The 17,834-nt window shown below is 32.1% G+C and overlaps 1 protein-coding gene across 1 annotated transcript; it reads left to right on the top strand.

The window, feature by feature from the left end:
• The first annotated feature begins 14,073 nt into the window (after positions 1–14,073).
• LOC107488093 (hydroxymethylglutaryl-CoA synthase) lies at positions 14,074–17,147 on the top strand. The gene is made up of 11 exons (XM_016108789.3): positions 14,074–14,354; positions 14,420–14,552; positions 14,636–14,779; positions 14,865–15,023; positions 15,214–15,287; positions 15,405–15,480; positions 15,609–15,664; positions 15,762–15,849; positions 16,023–16,163; positions 16,436–16,585; positions 16,729–17,147. Exons 1-11 carry the CDS (start codon positions 14,185–14,187, stop codon positions 16,939–16,941), a joined length of 1,404 nt encoding a protein of 467 aa, XP_015964275.1. The 5' UTR covers positions 14,074–14,184; the 3' UTR covers positions 16,942–17,147.
• Positions 17,148–17,834: the final 687 nt, after the last annotated feature.

Below are 17,834 nucleotides of genomic sequence, written 5' to 3'. Positions count from 1 at the left end.
TCCATGACCGAGGAAGAACCACCCATGTCTCTTCTTCCACGTTTTTCTTCTCCTCCTCAAGGACGTTCAACCCCCTCAAATCGAACACCCAAAGATAATTGTTGACCCCTTCTTAAGTTTGTAAAAGAACCACACAACCCTGATCTTATTGGGTTCAAATATCATTTCAGTAACCTTTCACACTCTCATTTTGATCCTCTTCGATTCTCCTCTAGCATAAATTTTAAATTATAGAACTATTGTTTCTAATCATCCCTTGTGCTCAACATATTTGGCTGATTTAAAAGCTCTGGCTAAGAAGGGAATAAACTTTGTTGACAATACTATTTATTTGGACTGGAAAAAATTTTTTGAGATTCGAAAACCAGTTTACTTAATTTGGTTCGAGAATTTTATGCCAATATGTACTACCATGAAGAATCTGTTCACTCGTATGTTAAGGGCCGCGAAATTCATTTGACGAAAGATTTCTTTAGTGAAGCCCTAGATTACTATGACACTAGTGTCAATGCTTACACTAATGATAAGTGGAACAATAATCTGGGCATTTCACATATAGATGTTTTGGTCAATATATGTGAGAACATTTCATTCATGGATGGTGTCACTCTTAACCACCAGTCTTTAGGTCCTATTAAAGTCCAATTGCACCGTACTATTATCCATATTCTCTTGCCACAAAGTGATTCCTATGAAAAGATTACTCTATGCGATACTCTGGTTCTCTTTGCATACCTGATGATGCATCATATGTATGACTACATCTGCAGTGATAAAAATATTTCATTACCATATGACATGTTTTAACTTATTTTTTGAGTACTTTGGTATTGATCTAAATAATGAGACCCAACAGAATAGAACTTCATATCTTAAAGGCGGTGGTGCAATCAGACAGACTAAAGAAAAAAGGGACTAAGGATGCAAGAGACATTGTTATGAAAGAAGAAGAAGATGAAAGTATCCCTCCTCCATCAGCTGCTGGTACATCATCATCCAACAAGTACTTAGTCAATGAAATTGTGAAAGATGTCTTATAAGAATTTGTGAATCTGACCAAGCATATAATCAACTCGAGCTAACAAGTTAGGAAACTAGCCATTCAAAATGAGAATTCTTTGAGAAAATCTCAAAGTCGAGTTGAAGTACTTTTAAAGTACATTGAATCCTTGGAAGATGACCAAATGTTGTTTGATCAAGAAGAAGAAGAAATCTTGAAAATTGAGAATGAGGGATCTGATGTTTAGTTCTTTGTTTTTGCTGCTGATTATGAAAACTATTTTCTGATGTTTATACTTTTTAGTTTAATGGATGACCGTAATAGTAACTTGTAGTTATTTAACTTTGAACTGATACATTTTTTTATGCCTAACAACTCTTGTGCAGGTCACACTTCACCTTCTTGATAACAAAAAGGGGAATGAGTATGAAAAAATAAATTGTTGATGCTACTGTAGTGAATTGTTGGTGTTGCTGTTAGTACTGTTCAAAATGATTAAATTACTTTTTGTTCACTGTTCTGATTGATAAATTTGTTTTATGATTGTTTGATATTGAACGGTGATTTTTGAGAATTGACAGCTTATTAAATTTTCTAAAAAATGATTTATCAGGATGGTTCATTTGATTTGATTAGTACATAAGGTTGCTTGTATATTTTTAAGAATTAATCTTACGTGTTTGGTATTATTTGTGAGTATAATTTTTTCATAAATACAATTGATCACAAGTTAAAAATAAGTTCACATTCAGGGGGAGCCAACCAAATGAAAGTAAGGGGGAGTTCAATTCAAAGATTGAATCATTAAAGGAAAGTTCATTAAAGTTATCTTATTTATTTTATTTATAATTTATTTTATAATGTTTGTCATTAAAGAGGAGATTATTGAATTTGAAAAATAAAATAATAATTTGATGATGACTAAACATTATTAACTTGGGTCAAAGCCCAATTTTGTGTGTAATATGTTTGTTCATTGTGCAGAAATTTATATTACTCAAAAAACAAGCCAAAAAGAGTAACAAGCCCAATAACAAACTAATTCAGTCCTAAAACCAAAAGCTTTCGTTCTACTCTTTGTTGGTCCATAACATTTGATCCTGATCACTGATCAAAATGAAAAGATGCAAGATTTTCTCCTCTGAACCAAAGCCAAAGTGACCGAATTTATAATCTTTCTTCTCTCTCCAACCCACGTGATGAGCTCCAAGAGCAAGCAAGAAAAAGAAAGCTCGGATTAAGGTTCAAATCTAGAAGAAAAATGTGATTGCCAAAATCAAGTAACAAAAGAGAAAGAAGAAGAAAAGTCAGAGACTAGGGCACAAAAGCAAATATTAAATCAACGGATGAATCAGAAAATCTTTTCTGTCTTTGCACTTCCATTGTAACTTGTTGAAAATACTTTTCTCCTGCATATATCGAATAGAAAACTTGAAGAAAATTGAGTTTATGAAACTCTGCTACAAATCAAGAGTCAAAAACAAAACTTGGAGCCAAAGAATTGATGAATGACTTAGATTTTTGAAAAAATTTGAAAAATAGAAGAAAGAAAAGCAGTTAGGTAAGAATGCATGTCAATTTTAATCATTGCTGATGTCCCATCTCTTCTCTGTGTTGCTGCTATTGTGTTATTTGGAAAAGAAAAACAAGTCAAATATGTTCAAAGCCAAATTCAAGTTTTGGAATCTTTAATCATCTTTAAAAGGGGTAAACAACCAGAAATTGAAGTAAGGAGTGAGCACACAAGTTTGGGTCTTCATAGCTTATAAGCTATCCCTTCTTCTCCTTCATGAGTTTATATTAAACTTTCTATTCTTTAGTGTTCATTTTTCTTTATTTCTTTTCAATGAAAAAAGACACTAAATGAAGTAGCAGGAAAAGTCATTGAGAGAAAAAAGCAAAGAGAGTTATCTAGAAAAAGCCAAAAAATTATGTCAAAACTCTTTTATTTGTATTTCTATTTTGTACACATGATCCTAAGAGAATTTTCTTACTAAGTTGAGTGAGCACTTAGTGGTTGAAAGTCTAAGGAGTGAATGCTCTATAAACCTTGTAATCACTTAACAAACACGTCACAGCATCGGATGATAATAAAAGAGGATTAAATATTAGTGTTTTTAAGGCCTAGGAAATATGTTTTTAGCTATAGCACAAAATTTGGAAGGAAACTTAAAAACACGCAAATTATATGGATAAGTGTGAATAAAGTTAATAAAATCCACTCGATTCAATCTAAAATAAGCCATAAAATAGTGGTTCATTAGTGAACCTAGCCAAATCTAGCTTGGGTAGAAGTTGGGTGTGTCCAAGATAGAATTGGGTTAAATCCTAGAAAAATTGCTGATTGTAATCTTTGTGAAAGATAGTGAAAATTCTATCACTGTTGTGGTGGAGACTGGATGTAGATCACATTGCACATAGTGGCTGAATCAGGATACATGACTGTGTGATTCTCTCTTCTCTACTCTTCTTCTGTTTTCTGTCTATATGAGACAAAACAAAAGTGTCTACTAATTTGTTTATTTCATAGAAATCACAACAATCCAAAAGTGAAGAGTTGCTCTATTTCCGATCTTATCACGAAAAGATAAAATAAAATTATCTCCTGAAATATCAACCTGACAGACTCAACAGCCAACGAATTCCAAATCCAATTCAAAGTTAAAGTAAACAAGTTTTAAAAGGAGACTATAGATTCAACCCCCCATTCTCTAGGCCATTAACAAACCTTCAAGAGTCAGAATCTATACTTCTTCCCTTGGATCCGTCTCTGTATGTTTGAGCTTAACGAAACAAACTAATTATAAGACTAAAATTAGAAATATTTAAATTTTACTAGACAAAAAAAGAGTAATTTATGAAAAACAAAGACTTATTTACTTTTGCTTTAAATAAAATAATAATGCCATAATTGTCTCTTATGAGTTATGATTTTCATTTTAATTATTTTATATTTAATTTTTTATGGTATTTTTCAATCTAATAGGTCAAGAATTAAACGAATCTAAATTTCATTTAATTGTTTGTTGTTAACCAATAAACTAATGTATTCCATATTTGTTTAAATTGAATTAAAAAATGAAGCGAGATTTGAAACCACTCAAATCATATGGTGAGAAACTTGGAAGATAAAACTTAATTAGGGGTCCCAATCCCACTAACTATATCCAGTCCAACCCAAATTAAACATAGATGAATTTTCTTCTTCTTCTTCTTTTCTATGAGCAATATATTCACAAGAAATTTTATATGCACCCAAATTTTTGGGAGATGTTGGCGCAGGAGCAAGTAGAGTTAGTAGGTTAATTATATTAGTTAATTGTAATAAGGGAATACAAGTCTCATATTCTTAGGATAGTGAACTTTGTGTTATGTATTAGTAGTCTCACATCGTACAAGCTATGAAGATTTTTCCTTTTCCCACTACTATAAATAACTCATGTACCTTTTATTTATGAAATAAAGTTAAAGTTTATTTTTGAATATGAAATAAGTTGTGTACTTATTTTCCTCTAAGCTCTTTGAGAATAAGAGGTACATCCTTGGCTTGGCCAACCAAAGTGAGTTTATGGCTACTTTCACCATAATGGAGAGCGACTCTGAGAGCGTGGTAAAGCTGTTAAATGAAAATAGCAAATTAGATAAGCATCCAAATTCTCTTATTAGAAAGATAAATGAGCTGAAGAACTATGATTGGAGAATCTTTTTGTATAAACTTATCGAAAAAGTAATAAATTAGCCTATTGCTTAACTAGAAAGAGTATTTACATTTAGATTTTTTGTTCTAAAATTATCCATTCACAGAATTAATAAAAATCCTCTAAAAAGGCAAAAAAGAAATTACCTTACCCCGTAATATTTTATGTAGTATTTTGTTGTGTTTTTCTTTGGATTTTTTAGCTCCATTTTAAATACTAAAAAAATCTATATGCACCAAATTTTTGTTTTAAATTCAGAAAGAAACTAAGTATTTTTTTTAATATTGATAAGTTGTTCTTAGTTTTTATGTAGCCTTATGGATTAATAAATAAGAAAATATCAGTTAGCAAAATACATTTTTTTTTGTTTAACATACACTTGTTAATTATGCGAATAGTGTTAAATACTCTTTTTATTGATTATCAGATGTTAGAATCTTATTGAAATGCATGTATATGAAGTGCTTACTTAGAATTAATAAATCATTATTGTCTTAAGCAATTTGATGAGGCTTATTTGGGTCGTGTTATAAATGCCTTGGCTAAACCAATTGACGGTCGAGGAAAATTTTCATCTTTTGAATTTCGATTAATCGAATCTCCAGCTCCCGGCATTATTTCGAGACATTTTGTATATGAGCCTCTTCAAACAGGACTTATTGCTATTGATTCAATGATCTCTATAGGGCGTGGTCAACGAGAATTAATTATTGGGACAGACAAATTTTTAAATTTTCAATTCGAGGACGGTTAAAATTTTTATTTTAATTGTGGTCAAATTTGTTAATATAGTAATTAGTTTGGGTGGTGTTGTAATTATTAATTAATTGTATTGGCAGTTAGTCTGTTCATAAATTTTATAAAGTTTGGGTCCCCAATTCTTATTACACAATAACAAACAAACATACTTTGATTCCATCTGAATTTGTGATTCAAGAATTAGAAGTTTCCAAATTAAATCAAAAAATTTATTGGCAATGGCTAGAGGTACGCAAATTACTGATTTTATAAAATATCTAACATGTGTTATCAGAGCCAAATTGTCTCTGCCTTACCATTTTAAAATTTAATTACTGTGCATTATTTTGATAAATTGTTTTCAAAGAAGAATGTATAGTATGAATTTTGAAATAAGTAAGAAAAACCATTGAAATTAAAGTTAACATAACATAAGAAGAGGGAATAATAAATAATATTCCCAAAAAGAATCTTCTAATTTGTATCGTAGTTGTTCTTAATAATAGTATAATTTTCTGTGATTCCATAAGTTTTTTTATTCTTGAATAAATAAAAAAAAATAAAAAGAGAGAGAGAAGAAGAAGAAGAAAGGGAAGAAGCTGGAAGAGAGAAGACAGAAAGAACTTGTTTCAATAGATGGATTTTGTTTGTTATATAACATTGAATGCTTGCTACTTTTACGTTGAAGTTGTTGGGTTTCAAAATTTAAATTTATTATAAAAATTCAAACTTTGGTAGGAGTGAGATTTAAACTTGGATCTTCTAAATATTGCCAAAATATTTGTCCACTAGATCATCTCCACTTTGATGTTATTTATATTACTGAATTTATTTATTTGATGATTATTTTTGCATGCAATATAAATTCTTCCGCTGCATATCATATTATGATTAATATATGATTTATTGAGTAATAGCGACAGCATCCTTGATAATAATTATATTTAAAAAAATTATATAAATATTAATATGATATATTTGTAATTGTTGTGAATTATATAATGAACTTACCCACAGGAATTTATTATGTTATTCACATATAATTAGGTTGAAATAAAAAATATTTTTTACTTCTTAATTAGCCTACAGGTATTAAGAAGTAGTATTTTATTTTCTAGTTTCAATACCTTAGTTAATATAGTGAATATTATGTGTGTTAAAATCTTTGTCCACAGGTAGATTTGAATGACACTATGATTCATATTTATTTTGATATGACTTGTATTGACATGTATTATCATATGTTATAAATTTTGATGTGCCTATTTAAAATTGAGTAATGTTAGCATGATTTATTATTTGCAGCAGTAATGATATCTAAAACTGTATCTGAAATTCATTTGTTAAATGGTAACAACTATAAAGAATGGAAAGATAAGATTCTCTTTCGCTTAGGGTGTGCAGACCTTGACTATGCTCTTCAAAGGGAAGAGCCTCCGGCACCTACTGATGCTAGTTCTCAAGTCGAGGTAGCATTATACGAACGGTGCGAGAAATCCAACCGTTTAAGTATGATGTTCATTAAGTCTCGTATATCAACTAGTATCCGATGTTCAATTCTTGATTGCAGGAATGTCAAGGATTACATGAAGGCTATTGATGAACAGTTTGAGTCTTCTAGTAAGGCACTTACAAGCACCCTAATGGCACAATTGTCATCCATGAGGCTTACCGGTGTAAGAGGTGTGCATGAACACATCATGAGGTTAAGAGACATTGCAGCACAAGTGAAAGCTTTAGAGGTTGAGATCTCTGACTCATTTCTAGTGCATCTTATTTTGAATTCTCTTCCTGCCAAGTACGGACCATTTAAGATTTCTTATAACACACATAAGAAAAAATGGTCCATTAATGAATTACTGGTGATGTGTGTGCAAGAGGAAGGAAGGCTAATTCAAAAATTTGGTGAAAGTGCACTATTAGTGACAAATGAGGGTGGTAAAAAACAAGCTCATAAGAAGAAAAGAAAAGGTATTTTATCCCATCCTATGAAGAAATAAGGTGCACGGTGTTTCTTTTGTAAAAAGAAAGGATACATGAAGAAGGAGTGCCCAAAATTTAAAGTTTGGCTTGAAAAGAAATGTACTAACCTTTGTGATCTCATTCTTTCAGTGCGTTTTGAATCTAATTTTGTTGAAATATGTCATGACACTTGGTGGATTGACTCTGGTGCTGAAATTCATATTTCAAATACCATACAGGATTTCATAAGAAAAAAAACTGATAGGAAGTGAACTGAGCATCTATATGGGCAATTGGATACATTCACGTGTGGAAGCTGCTGCAACATTTAGACTTATATTAAGTACTGGTTGTATTTTAGATTTAGAAAAAACCTTTTATATTCCAGATTTTTCTAAAAATTTGATTTCTTTATCTAAGCTTGTAAAACAAAGATTATGTATAAATTTTTATGATGATTCTGTTGATATTATTAAAAATTCTAATATTATTGGATGTGGTACTTTAATTGGTGATTTATTTAAAGTTCATTCAGCTAATAATGTTCCATCTAGTCTTATGGTTATGCATGGTAATGGTATGAATGAAAAATCCTCCATATTGTGGCACCGAAGGTTGGGACACATCTCCATTGAGAGAATGAAGAAATTAGTAAGTGATGGAGTTCTTGAACCTCTAGACTTTACTGATTTTGATACTTGGTGAATTGCATTAAGGGAAAGCAAACCAAAAAGTCTAAAAAGGTGCTAAGAGGAGTTCTGACATATTAGAAATAATTACACTGACATATGTTGTCCTGATATGTCCTTAAGTGGTCAGAAATACTCCATCTCCTTTATTGATGATTATTCACGATATATGTATCTCTATATGCTTCATAATAAATATGAGGCATTGGACACTTTTAAAGTTTATAAAGTTAAAGTAGAAAAACAATGCGAAAAGAAAATTAATATCGTGAGATCAGATAGAAGTGGAGAATTCTATGGGAGATATACTGAAAGTGGACAAGCACCTCGTCCATTTGCAAAGTATCTTCAAGAGCATGGTATTGTGTCACAATACACCATGTCTGGCACACCATATCAAAATGGTGTAGCTGAAAGAAGAAATATGATTTTGCTGGATATGGTGAGGAGTATGCTTAGCAACTCCAATCTTCCTTTATCCTTGTGAAGTGAAGCCCTTAAGATAGATGCATATATATTAAATAGAGTTCCAACAAAGGCAGTTTTTAAAATGCCATTTGAGCTATGAAAAGGTTGAAAACCTAGTTTGAATCATATACGTATTTGGAGCTGAAGTTCGGGTTTATAATCCACAAGAAAGGAAGTTAGACCCAAGGACGATAAGTGTCTATTTTATCGGCTATGCAGAAAAGTCTAAGGGTTACAGATTTTATTGTCCCTCTCATTCAAGTAAAATAGTTGAATCTAGAAATGCAAAGTTTTTAGAGCATGATGTAGAAAGTGGGAGAAATCATCCTCTTAAAATTGTTGAAAATGATAATGTTTGTCAAATCTCTCCATGTACACGAGTGATTGTTTAATACAATGCTCATACAGGTCAATGCAAAACAACCTATTACTAATGTTTCACATTATGAAGATAATGTTCAAGTAGATCATACGGTGGAGGATCAAACTCTTTGTAACGAAAATGTTGTTCAAGTACATATTGCTCAAGAGCAACTTCAAGAAGAGGGAGAACCTGTTATGCCACTACCTTTACAAGAGGTTGATGATGCAACATTAAGAAGATGAACAAGAATAAGAAAGCCTGCAATTTCTAGTGACTATGTAGTGTATCTTGCTGAGTCTGAATATGATGTTTGTGATGAAAATGACCCAACGACGTTTTCACAAGCAATGAAAAGTCATAATTCCAATTTATGACTAGATGCTATGAAGGATGAAATGAATTCTATGGCGGATAACCAAGTTTGGGATCTTGTAGAATTGCCTGATGGGAAAAAGGCCATTGACTGTAAATGAGTCTTTAAAATCAAGAAGGATTCATCAGGCAATATTGAGCGCTACAAGACTCGACTTCTTGCCAAAAGATTTACTCAAAGGAAAGGAGTTAGCTACAGGAAAACCTTTTCTCCTGTTTTAAAGAAAGACTCTTTCTGCATCATTATGGCATTAATAGCACACTTTGACATGAAATTGCATCAAATGGATGTGAAAATGGCATTTCTTAATGGAGATTTGGAAGAAGAGATTTATATGAGACAACCCGAAGGATTTGTCTCAAGTGCTGGTAAGGAGTTTGTTTGCAAGCTTAAGAGAGCAATGTATGGTCTTAAGCAGGCTTTCCGACAGTGGTATTTGAAGTTTCACAATGTGATTCTTCATTTGGGTTCATTGAGAATATTTTTGATCAATGTATATATCATAAGGTTAGTGGGAGCAAGATCATATTTCTCATCTTATATGTAGATGATATTTTGCTTGCAACAAATGATTTAGTAATGTTACATAAGGTGAAACAATTTCTCTATAGATATTTTGATATGAAAGATATGAGTGATGCATCTTATGTCATTGGCATAAAGATTCATAGAGATAAACATAAATGAATTTTAGGTTTATCTCAAGAAGCCTATATTAATAAAGTTATTGAGAGGTTTAAAATGCAAAATTGTTCACCAAGTGTTGCATCTATTGTGAAAGGTGACAAATTCTACTTAGATCAATGTCCCAAAAATGAATTTAAGAAGAAACAGATGCAAAATATTCTTTATACTTCAGCCGTTGGAAGCCTAATGTATGCTTAGGTCTGTATAAAATCTGACATTGCTTTTGCTGTTAGCATGTTAGGAAGATATTAAAGTAATCCTGGAATTATTCATTGGAGAGCTACAAAGAAGGTCTTAAGGTACCTTCAAGGAACCAAGAACTTCATGCTTACGTATAGACGAACCGACAATTTAAAAATTGTTAGATACTCAGATTCAGACTTGGCGGGATGTGTGATTCTAGGAAGTCAACGTCAGGATACATCTTTATGCTTGCTGATGGAACAGTATCTTGGAAGAGTGCAAAACAATCACTTGTAGCCACTTCTACCATGGAAGTCGAGTTTATTACTTGTTTTGAGGCTACATTACAAGGTGTTTGGTTAAAGAATTTCATCTCTGGGTTTAAATTATGGATTGTATCTCTAGGCCATTGAGAATATATTGTGACAATTCACCTGCTGTATTTATGGCTAAGGATAATAGAAGTAGTAGTCGAAGTAAGCACATCGATATTAAGTACTTAGCCATTAAAGACCGAGTTAGGTCTAATGAGATACAGATAGAGTATATTAGTACTAAACAGATGATAGCTGATCCTTTGACAAAAGGCACGCTACTAGGATTGTTTATGGATCATGTTACTAGTATGAGTTTATGTTCTGTATTGTCACTTATATAACTTATGTTATATTATATGACATATTTGGATGTGAAATTCCTATTATTGTTTGTTTCTTATTTGGTCAGTATATATGTGCATACATGATTGAGAATGACAAATAAAATTCAGTAAAGGACCTAGAATAAGCATTGGGCTTATTCCTACATAAATACCACATAAAGAGTTTATTCATTTAGGAGATGTTACATTGTAATATATAGAAAGTAATACTCGATTAATGAAAATCTATCACTATAATTCATGTAATTTGTCTTAATTGTTTAAGCATACTATGTAATTACCAACTATACGTAACAAATGTTGGATCAAGTGGGAGAATGTTAGAATTTTTATTCTAATTGTGGTCTAATTTGATAATATACAAATTAATTTGGGTGGTGTTATAATTATTAATTAATTATATTGGCAGTTGGTATGTTCTTTGATGGAAAGAACACGACTGCTCATAAACTTTATAAAATTTGAGTCCCCAATTTTAATTACACAATAACAAACAAACACACTTTAATTCTATTTGAATTTGTGATTCAAAAATTAAAAATTTTTAAATTAAATCAAAAAATTTATTAGTAATAACTAGAGGTACACAAATTACTGATTTTATAAAATATCTAACAAGCACAGCTTTACCTACTAGTTTCTACAAGTCTACAACTTGAAATTGCACAACTACTAAAAAAATAAATCATGAAATCATCGTATAAGACACGTTTAGTGAATGACGAATTTACTAACCAAATTAAGATAAATTTTACATATGCAAGCATGATATTTTCTTTTGTTTCATTATTCATTATTGCTAATGTAAGAGATAAGAGATCGATATTTTCAAAGTACAATCATAATATAAAAAAGTACATGAAATTATCAATGCATATATCAAATTTAAAAATAATAATAAATATTTTTAGACTCATAAAGAACTGTAGTAAAACTATATAAATATTTATCAAACTAAAATTTATGATTATTGTATATCATGAAAAATCAAGCTAAACCATGTATTTCTTTCCGTATACACAAACAATAATATAGTATGTATTTTGGTTTCTGCGCGTCAGCAGCAAAGGAATTGGAGAATGGAGACTACGTGTCCAAGAGGCTTTCTTTCAAGTTAAGTGCTGGAAAGAAAAAAAAATAAAAATAAAAGTAAAAAATAGGCTTCTAATATCTAAAGTAAAACTTTATATATACTATTTTTACACATTTTTTGCATTGAAATTTACTAATAAAAGAAGACGTAGGGAAAAAAATACAAATATCATTTCTTATTTCTAATGTCTTCAATTTTAACAAATCATGTATACAATGGCTGTTTCACTCGTGTAGAGCGAGGAAGGTGAGGGCAAATAAATAATAGTTTCTTGTGCACGAATTAATAATGTGACAAAGATTATGTTATACAAATGCTCTTTTTTTTATTATTGGGAATGTGAATCGCGAGGCTGGGAAGAAATTCATACCTGCGACTTCTTCAGCGGCCGGGTTGGACGAGTTGCTCAACTTTTCTATGTCAATTTCTAAATAAATATTTAAGTGTTAATAAGTGAATTTCAATTACGTAATTGATATAAATTTAGTTAAAAAAAAAACCAATATTAAGGTACCAATTTCAAGCATTAGTAAGTGTCTCATTCATGGATTAAGTAGACAACACTTACCTTTTGTTTATCAAATTAATATTGTTTTGGATATCACGCAGTATTTTTTAGTCCGAGAGATCAATATAGGATGTTATGCATGCAGTATTCGAATTTTCAATATTTATTTAAGTAAATCAATAAACTGATTAATAGACCAACCCAAATTATTTTAAAATATATGGCATGGATACATGCACATACACTAAGGCAAGAATAGTTGTATCATTGTATGTGTTAAAGTCAATGGCGTGACCCTAACCTAGGTTGCCACAAGAGAGACAGTCAAATAATGCATTATGCATCCATACATACATACATATACCTATGATGCAATCCTTCATTATATTTAATTTTATTCGTATATACGAATTTTGACTTGAAGAAAAGAAGCAAGAAATTAAAATCTTACGCGCTCTCCTTTAGAATGGAAATATGGAATTGAATGGAGTGCATGTTATGGCAAAAATTAACCTTATTAATCAAGTGGTAGGCCATGTTACCATATATGTATATGGTGATTCGGAAGCATGGCACATGAATGAGATTGATGAAAAGTGGAAGATGCATGATGGCCCGCATAGCAACAGCACATGGTTAATAAAGTTGAATAATTAAGCATACCATGGCTTCTCTCTTTCTTTTCTGTCCTAGCTAGTTATGCTTATAACTATTACTATATATTACTATAGAGCTTGAAGTTACTAAATTCATTGAGATTCATATTCAAAGTTTTAAACTATAAATATACTAGCACGGACCCATGAGTGCTATATGCTTACAAAAATTCACGTGTTGCCTACCTGTATATACCTCATATGTCCACGCAGGTTTAATGTAATTTATCTTACGATTCTAATTAATCAATAATTGGGTGAATTGCGTTAACCAGCGACATATAACACATTTATTTTCTTTTGGGTAGAGTCGTATTTTCGAGGTACTATATTAATAAGGAAGGGGGCGGTGATAAATATAATAGAAAATTTGTATTTCTTACTTTATGGGAAGTGTTAAAATATCTATATTCCAGAAAGATTATGTGTATTTTGACTATTTTCCATCATACAACCATTCATTTATTAAAATTTAATAGGTTTGGTGGCAGAAATTGCTACCAACAAACAAATTTTAACCTATACAACAAGTGAAGGAATTTTCGTAGGTAAAATTAATGAGAGGTTTTTGTTACGGAGTTATTTTTTTAAGGCTAATAATTTTTATTTTATGAAAGTAAAATGGGTAATATAATTTAACATTATAATTTTTGGTAATTTTTAAAATGATGAAAGATATATAAATTCGAAAATTCGATTTTTGTATTTAATTAATAATGATGATGTGAGAGACGTACATGTTAGGATTGATAAAACTAGAAAGAATTAAAGAGAGAGATTTGTGTTGCGTTAAAGAGGAGAGGAGGGGGGTAAAAGGGAGGTGACTAGTGTTGGTGAAAAATGGAGAAGGGAAAGAAAGAGAGGGCGTGCTTTGTATTTGTCGCACAGTTGAGCACACGAAATATGCATTTTTTATTTTTATTTTTTCATTTTCAGAAAAGTAAGCAATTGGGGGTGGAGTTTGAGTTTGTGAGTTGGTGGTTGGTTGTGTTCCTGATTCCCTCTATAAATACATGAGTCAGCAGCATTTACTCACATGTGACATCCAACACTCTTCACACCTCATCACTCCTCACTCTCTCTCTTTGGATCCGTTGAGCAGAGATGGCTAAGAATGTGGGTATTCTCGCCATGGACATCTACTTCCCTCCCACCTGCGTTCAACAGGAAGCATTGGAGGCTCATGATGGTGCCAGTAAAGGCAAATACACCATTGGACTTGGTCAAGATTGCATGGCATTCTGCACTGAGGTTGAAGATGTCATCTCCATGAGGTACTATTTCAGATTTTAGATGCTCAACAACTCTCACTCTCTCTAACTATTGCATCTTCCTTCAGTTTGACAGTTGTTACTTCTCTTCTTGACAAGTATGGGATTGATCCTAAACAAATTGGGCGCCTCGAAGTTGGTAGTGAGACCGTTATAGACAAGAGCAAATCCATCAAGACTTTTCTTATGCAGATTTTTGAGGTTTTCTTTCACTCTCTAACCACATCAATATCTTATTTATTCTCATCCTGTGCAATAATCAATTAATTGTTTGAAATGAATAGAAACATGGAAATACTGACATAGAAGGGGTTGATTCAAGTAACGCATGCTATGGAGGAACTGCTGCTTTGTTCAATTGTGTCAACTGGGTGGAGAGCAATTCGTGGGATGGACGCTATGGACTTGTTGTCTGCACCGACAGTGCTGTAAGATCATTTCGTAATCAAACATACATGTTATATTGTTGGGGGTTATTCTCTGACATCTGAAATGGATGTTTCTGTTTTTCAGGTCTATGCCGAAGGACCTGCTCGGCCTACTGGAGGAGCTGCTGCTATTGCCATGCTTGTTGGTCCTGATGCTCCCATTGCATTTGAAAGCAAATTGAGGGCAAGCCACATGTCTCATGCTTACGATTTTTACAAGCCTAATCTTGCTAGTGAATATCCAGTAAGCTTTTCATTTTGTGTCACAAGATTTTACTTTTGGGATCATGGAATTTGAAAGATAATTTCACTTTGCTTCTTATTATTGTCATAATTAGATTATCCTTAAAAACTCATTAGTGTGTAGATATGGCCTTTGACTGAGCATCTAAGGATATCCATTGCAATAATACTCTTTATAATTTCTCTTGTAGGTTGTTGATGGAAAACTTTCTCAAACTTGCTACCTTATGGCTCTTGATTCATGCTATAAACAACTCAGTCACAAGTAAGTGTCTAACTAATTCTATTTCTAGTGGTCTCTTGATTTTCTATGCGCAGTATTTGCAATTTCTGTTATCAAAATATTAGTAACTAGCAATCACCTAACTCTATTTATCTTCAGATATGAGAAGCTCAATGGGAAGCCATTTTCTCTTTCCGATGCTGAATACTTTGTATTTCACTCTCCTTATAACAAGGTAGCTTAGACATCCAACCATTTGTTTCTTATGTTGGCTTTCTTTCTGTATCGCATTGGTATATCTGCGTAATCTATTTGATACCTGTCCTTGACACTTTTCCTCATTAAAACTTTGCTCTTTTGCAGCTTGTACAGAAAAGTTTCGCTCGTTTGTTGTTTGATGACTTCATAAGGGATCCAAGGTTTCCTTTCTCTTCCCCCTAAAAAGGCTTATTTCATTTCCTTTCCCTTAATCTACGAGTGTTCTGAATTTGAATTTGAATTTGAATATGACTGCAGTTCTGTGGATGAAGCTGCCCAGCAAAAACTGGAACCTTTTGCAAATTTATCCGGTGATGAGAGCTACCAAAGCCGGGATCTCGAAAAGGTACGAGTCTATTTCTAAGCAGCAGTACTCTCATTTTAAGTTTCAATCAATTCATAATTACTTTTCCTGGTAGATTTTGCCTTGTGTTTGAATATATAGGATAGCCGATATGTGAATTACATTTATCGAATTGAAAATTTTCGCTGATGAGAGCATTTATCATTAACTTGCAGGCTTCCCAGCAAGTTGCAAAGCCTCTATTTGATGCCAAGGTGCAACCAACTACTTTGATACCAAAGGAAGTTGGCAACATGTACACCGCATCTATATATGCAGCATTTGCATCCCTTATTCATAACAGATATAGCGTGTTGGTGAGCGAATATTCTAACCTCTCTGAGTCAAATATATACTTCCTTACTACAATGTCTTATGCTCTCTAATAAAGCTGAAAAATTGTTTTGTAAATAATAAAAAATAATTAAGAGTAGAATGATTGTAGTCTAAGCCACCATTACATTCTTAAAAAGTAAATAATTTCATGAATGGGTAGATCGGCTATAAATAAAAGAAAATGGTTTAGAGAAAGAGATAGATACTAACATTGCTCAAAACTTACTGACCAATTAAACTTCATAATTTTCAGGCTGGTAAGAGGGTGATGTTATTTTCCTATGGGAGTGGCCTAACCGCCACAATGTTTTCTTTGCAATTACGCGATGCTCAGCATCCATTTAGCTTATCAAACATTGCTGAAGTAATGGATGTTGCTGGAAAATTGAAGTCAAGGCATGAGGTAAGGATCCAGAAACATTTAGTGGGGCTGAAGTTATAAAACAGTTCTCCTTTGTTCTCTTGCTTGTCACGCTATGCTATGCAATTGAATTTACAACCAACGAGTACATGTTTGTTATTTATTTATTGTTTCTTTTTACGCAGTTTCCTCCAGAGAAATTCGTGGAAACTCTGAAGCTAAATGAACATAGATATGGTGCTAAGGAGTATGTCACAAGCAAGGACACAAGCCTATTATCTCCAGGGACATTCTATCTCACTGAAGTGGATTCCATGTATCGCAGATTCTATGCAAAGAAAGCTATTGAAAATGGTTTTGCTCCCACATCGAACGGCGTCATTGCCAATGGTCATTGATATTGAACCCATAAAAAGGCCTTTGCACTAAATGGCGAAAGCTAACATCGGTTAGAACAAAAGAAGGGGTATTGTCATTGTTTGCATTACTTTTGTAAGGTAAATGGTTCCTGTCGTGACAAACGTCGAGTCTTGTCAGTTCAATCGATGTATCCGTTTTAGATGTGTAGTTACCATAAAGTTTAATAATTCTATCTGTTTCCATATTTTTTTCCTCCCTCTCTTTGGTTATTTAAAGTTTAGTGAGACAGAGTATTCTGATTTTTATGAATTCAAAATAATGAACATATATGTAAGTTAACAAAACTCTTCGGTCGTAATTGTATTCCTATAATTAATTAATTATGAAGGTACTCCTGAATATAAACTGATTAATACATTGTTATATATTGAAACACGGGAAGAAAGAAAAAGAAAAAACGAAATCCAGTTGTGCATCTCAATTGAAAGCAGGAAATGTGTGAGAACCAAAGAAGCTATTTGCAGCAGTGATTAATGTCTCTGGTGCATGTTCTTATAAGGAGTCAATGTTAACGATAGAGCTGATCATGTGGCAGATTAAGAGGGCGTGAACAAGAGCATAAATCAAAGAGAATAGCAAGAACCAGTGAGAAAGAACAGCATCAAGAGAGGTGCGGAAACGAGTAACGATGGGTGAATAATTCTGGAGTATATACTCTAATGCAAATTATTTGGTCCTATCCATTAGACAATGGAGGCTTTTCTTTTTTTCTTCTAACTTTTCACTAAATTCTCTAAAAAATTTTACATCGGATGTTTTCGTCTATAAAATTTTTTTATTGCATTGAGATTTCTAAACTTTATAAAAATAGGACATATAAGTTTTTACTTTAGTCAACTTTGCTATTTTTATTTGGACAAATAAATTTTCA

The sequence above is a fragment of the Arachis duranensis genome, chromosome 5 (assembly GCF_000817695.3).
Source record: "Arachis duranensis cultivar V14167 chromosome 5, aradu.V14167.gnm2.J7QH, whole genome shotgun sequence".
Taxonomy (NCBI): domain Eukaryota; kingdom Viridiplantae; phylum Streptophyta; class Magnoliopsida; order Fabales; family Fabaceae; genus Arachis; species Arachis duranensis.
Note: the sequence above shows the minus strand (reverse complement) of the source record. Positions and strands in the feature narration are given on the sequence as shown.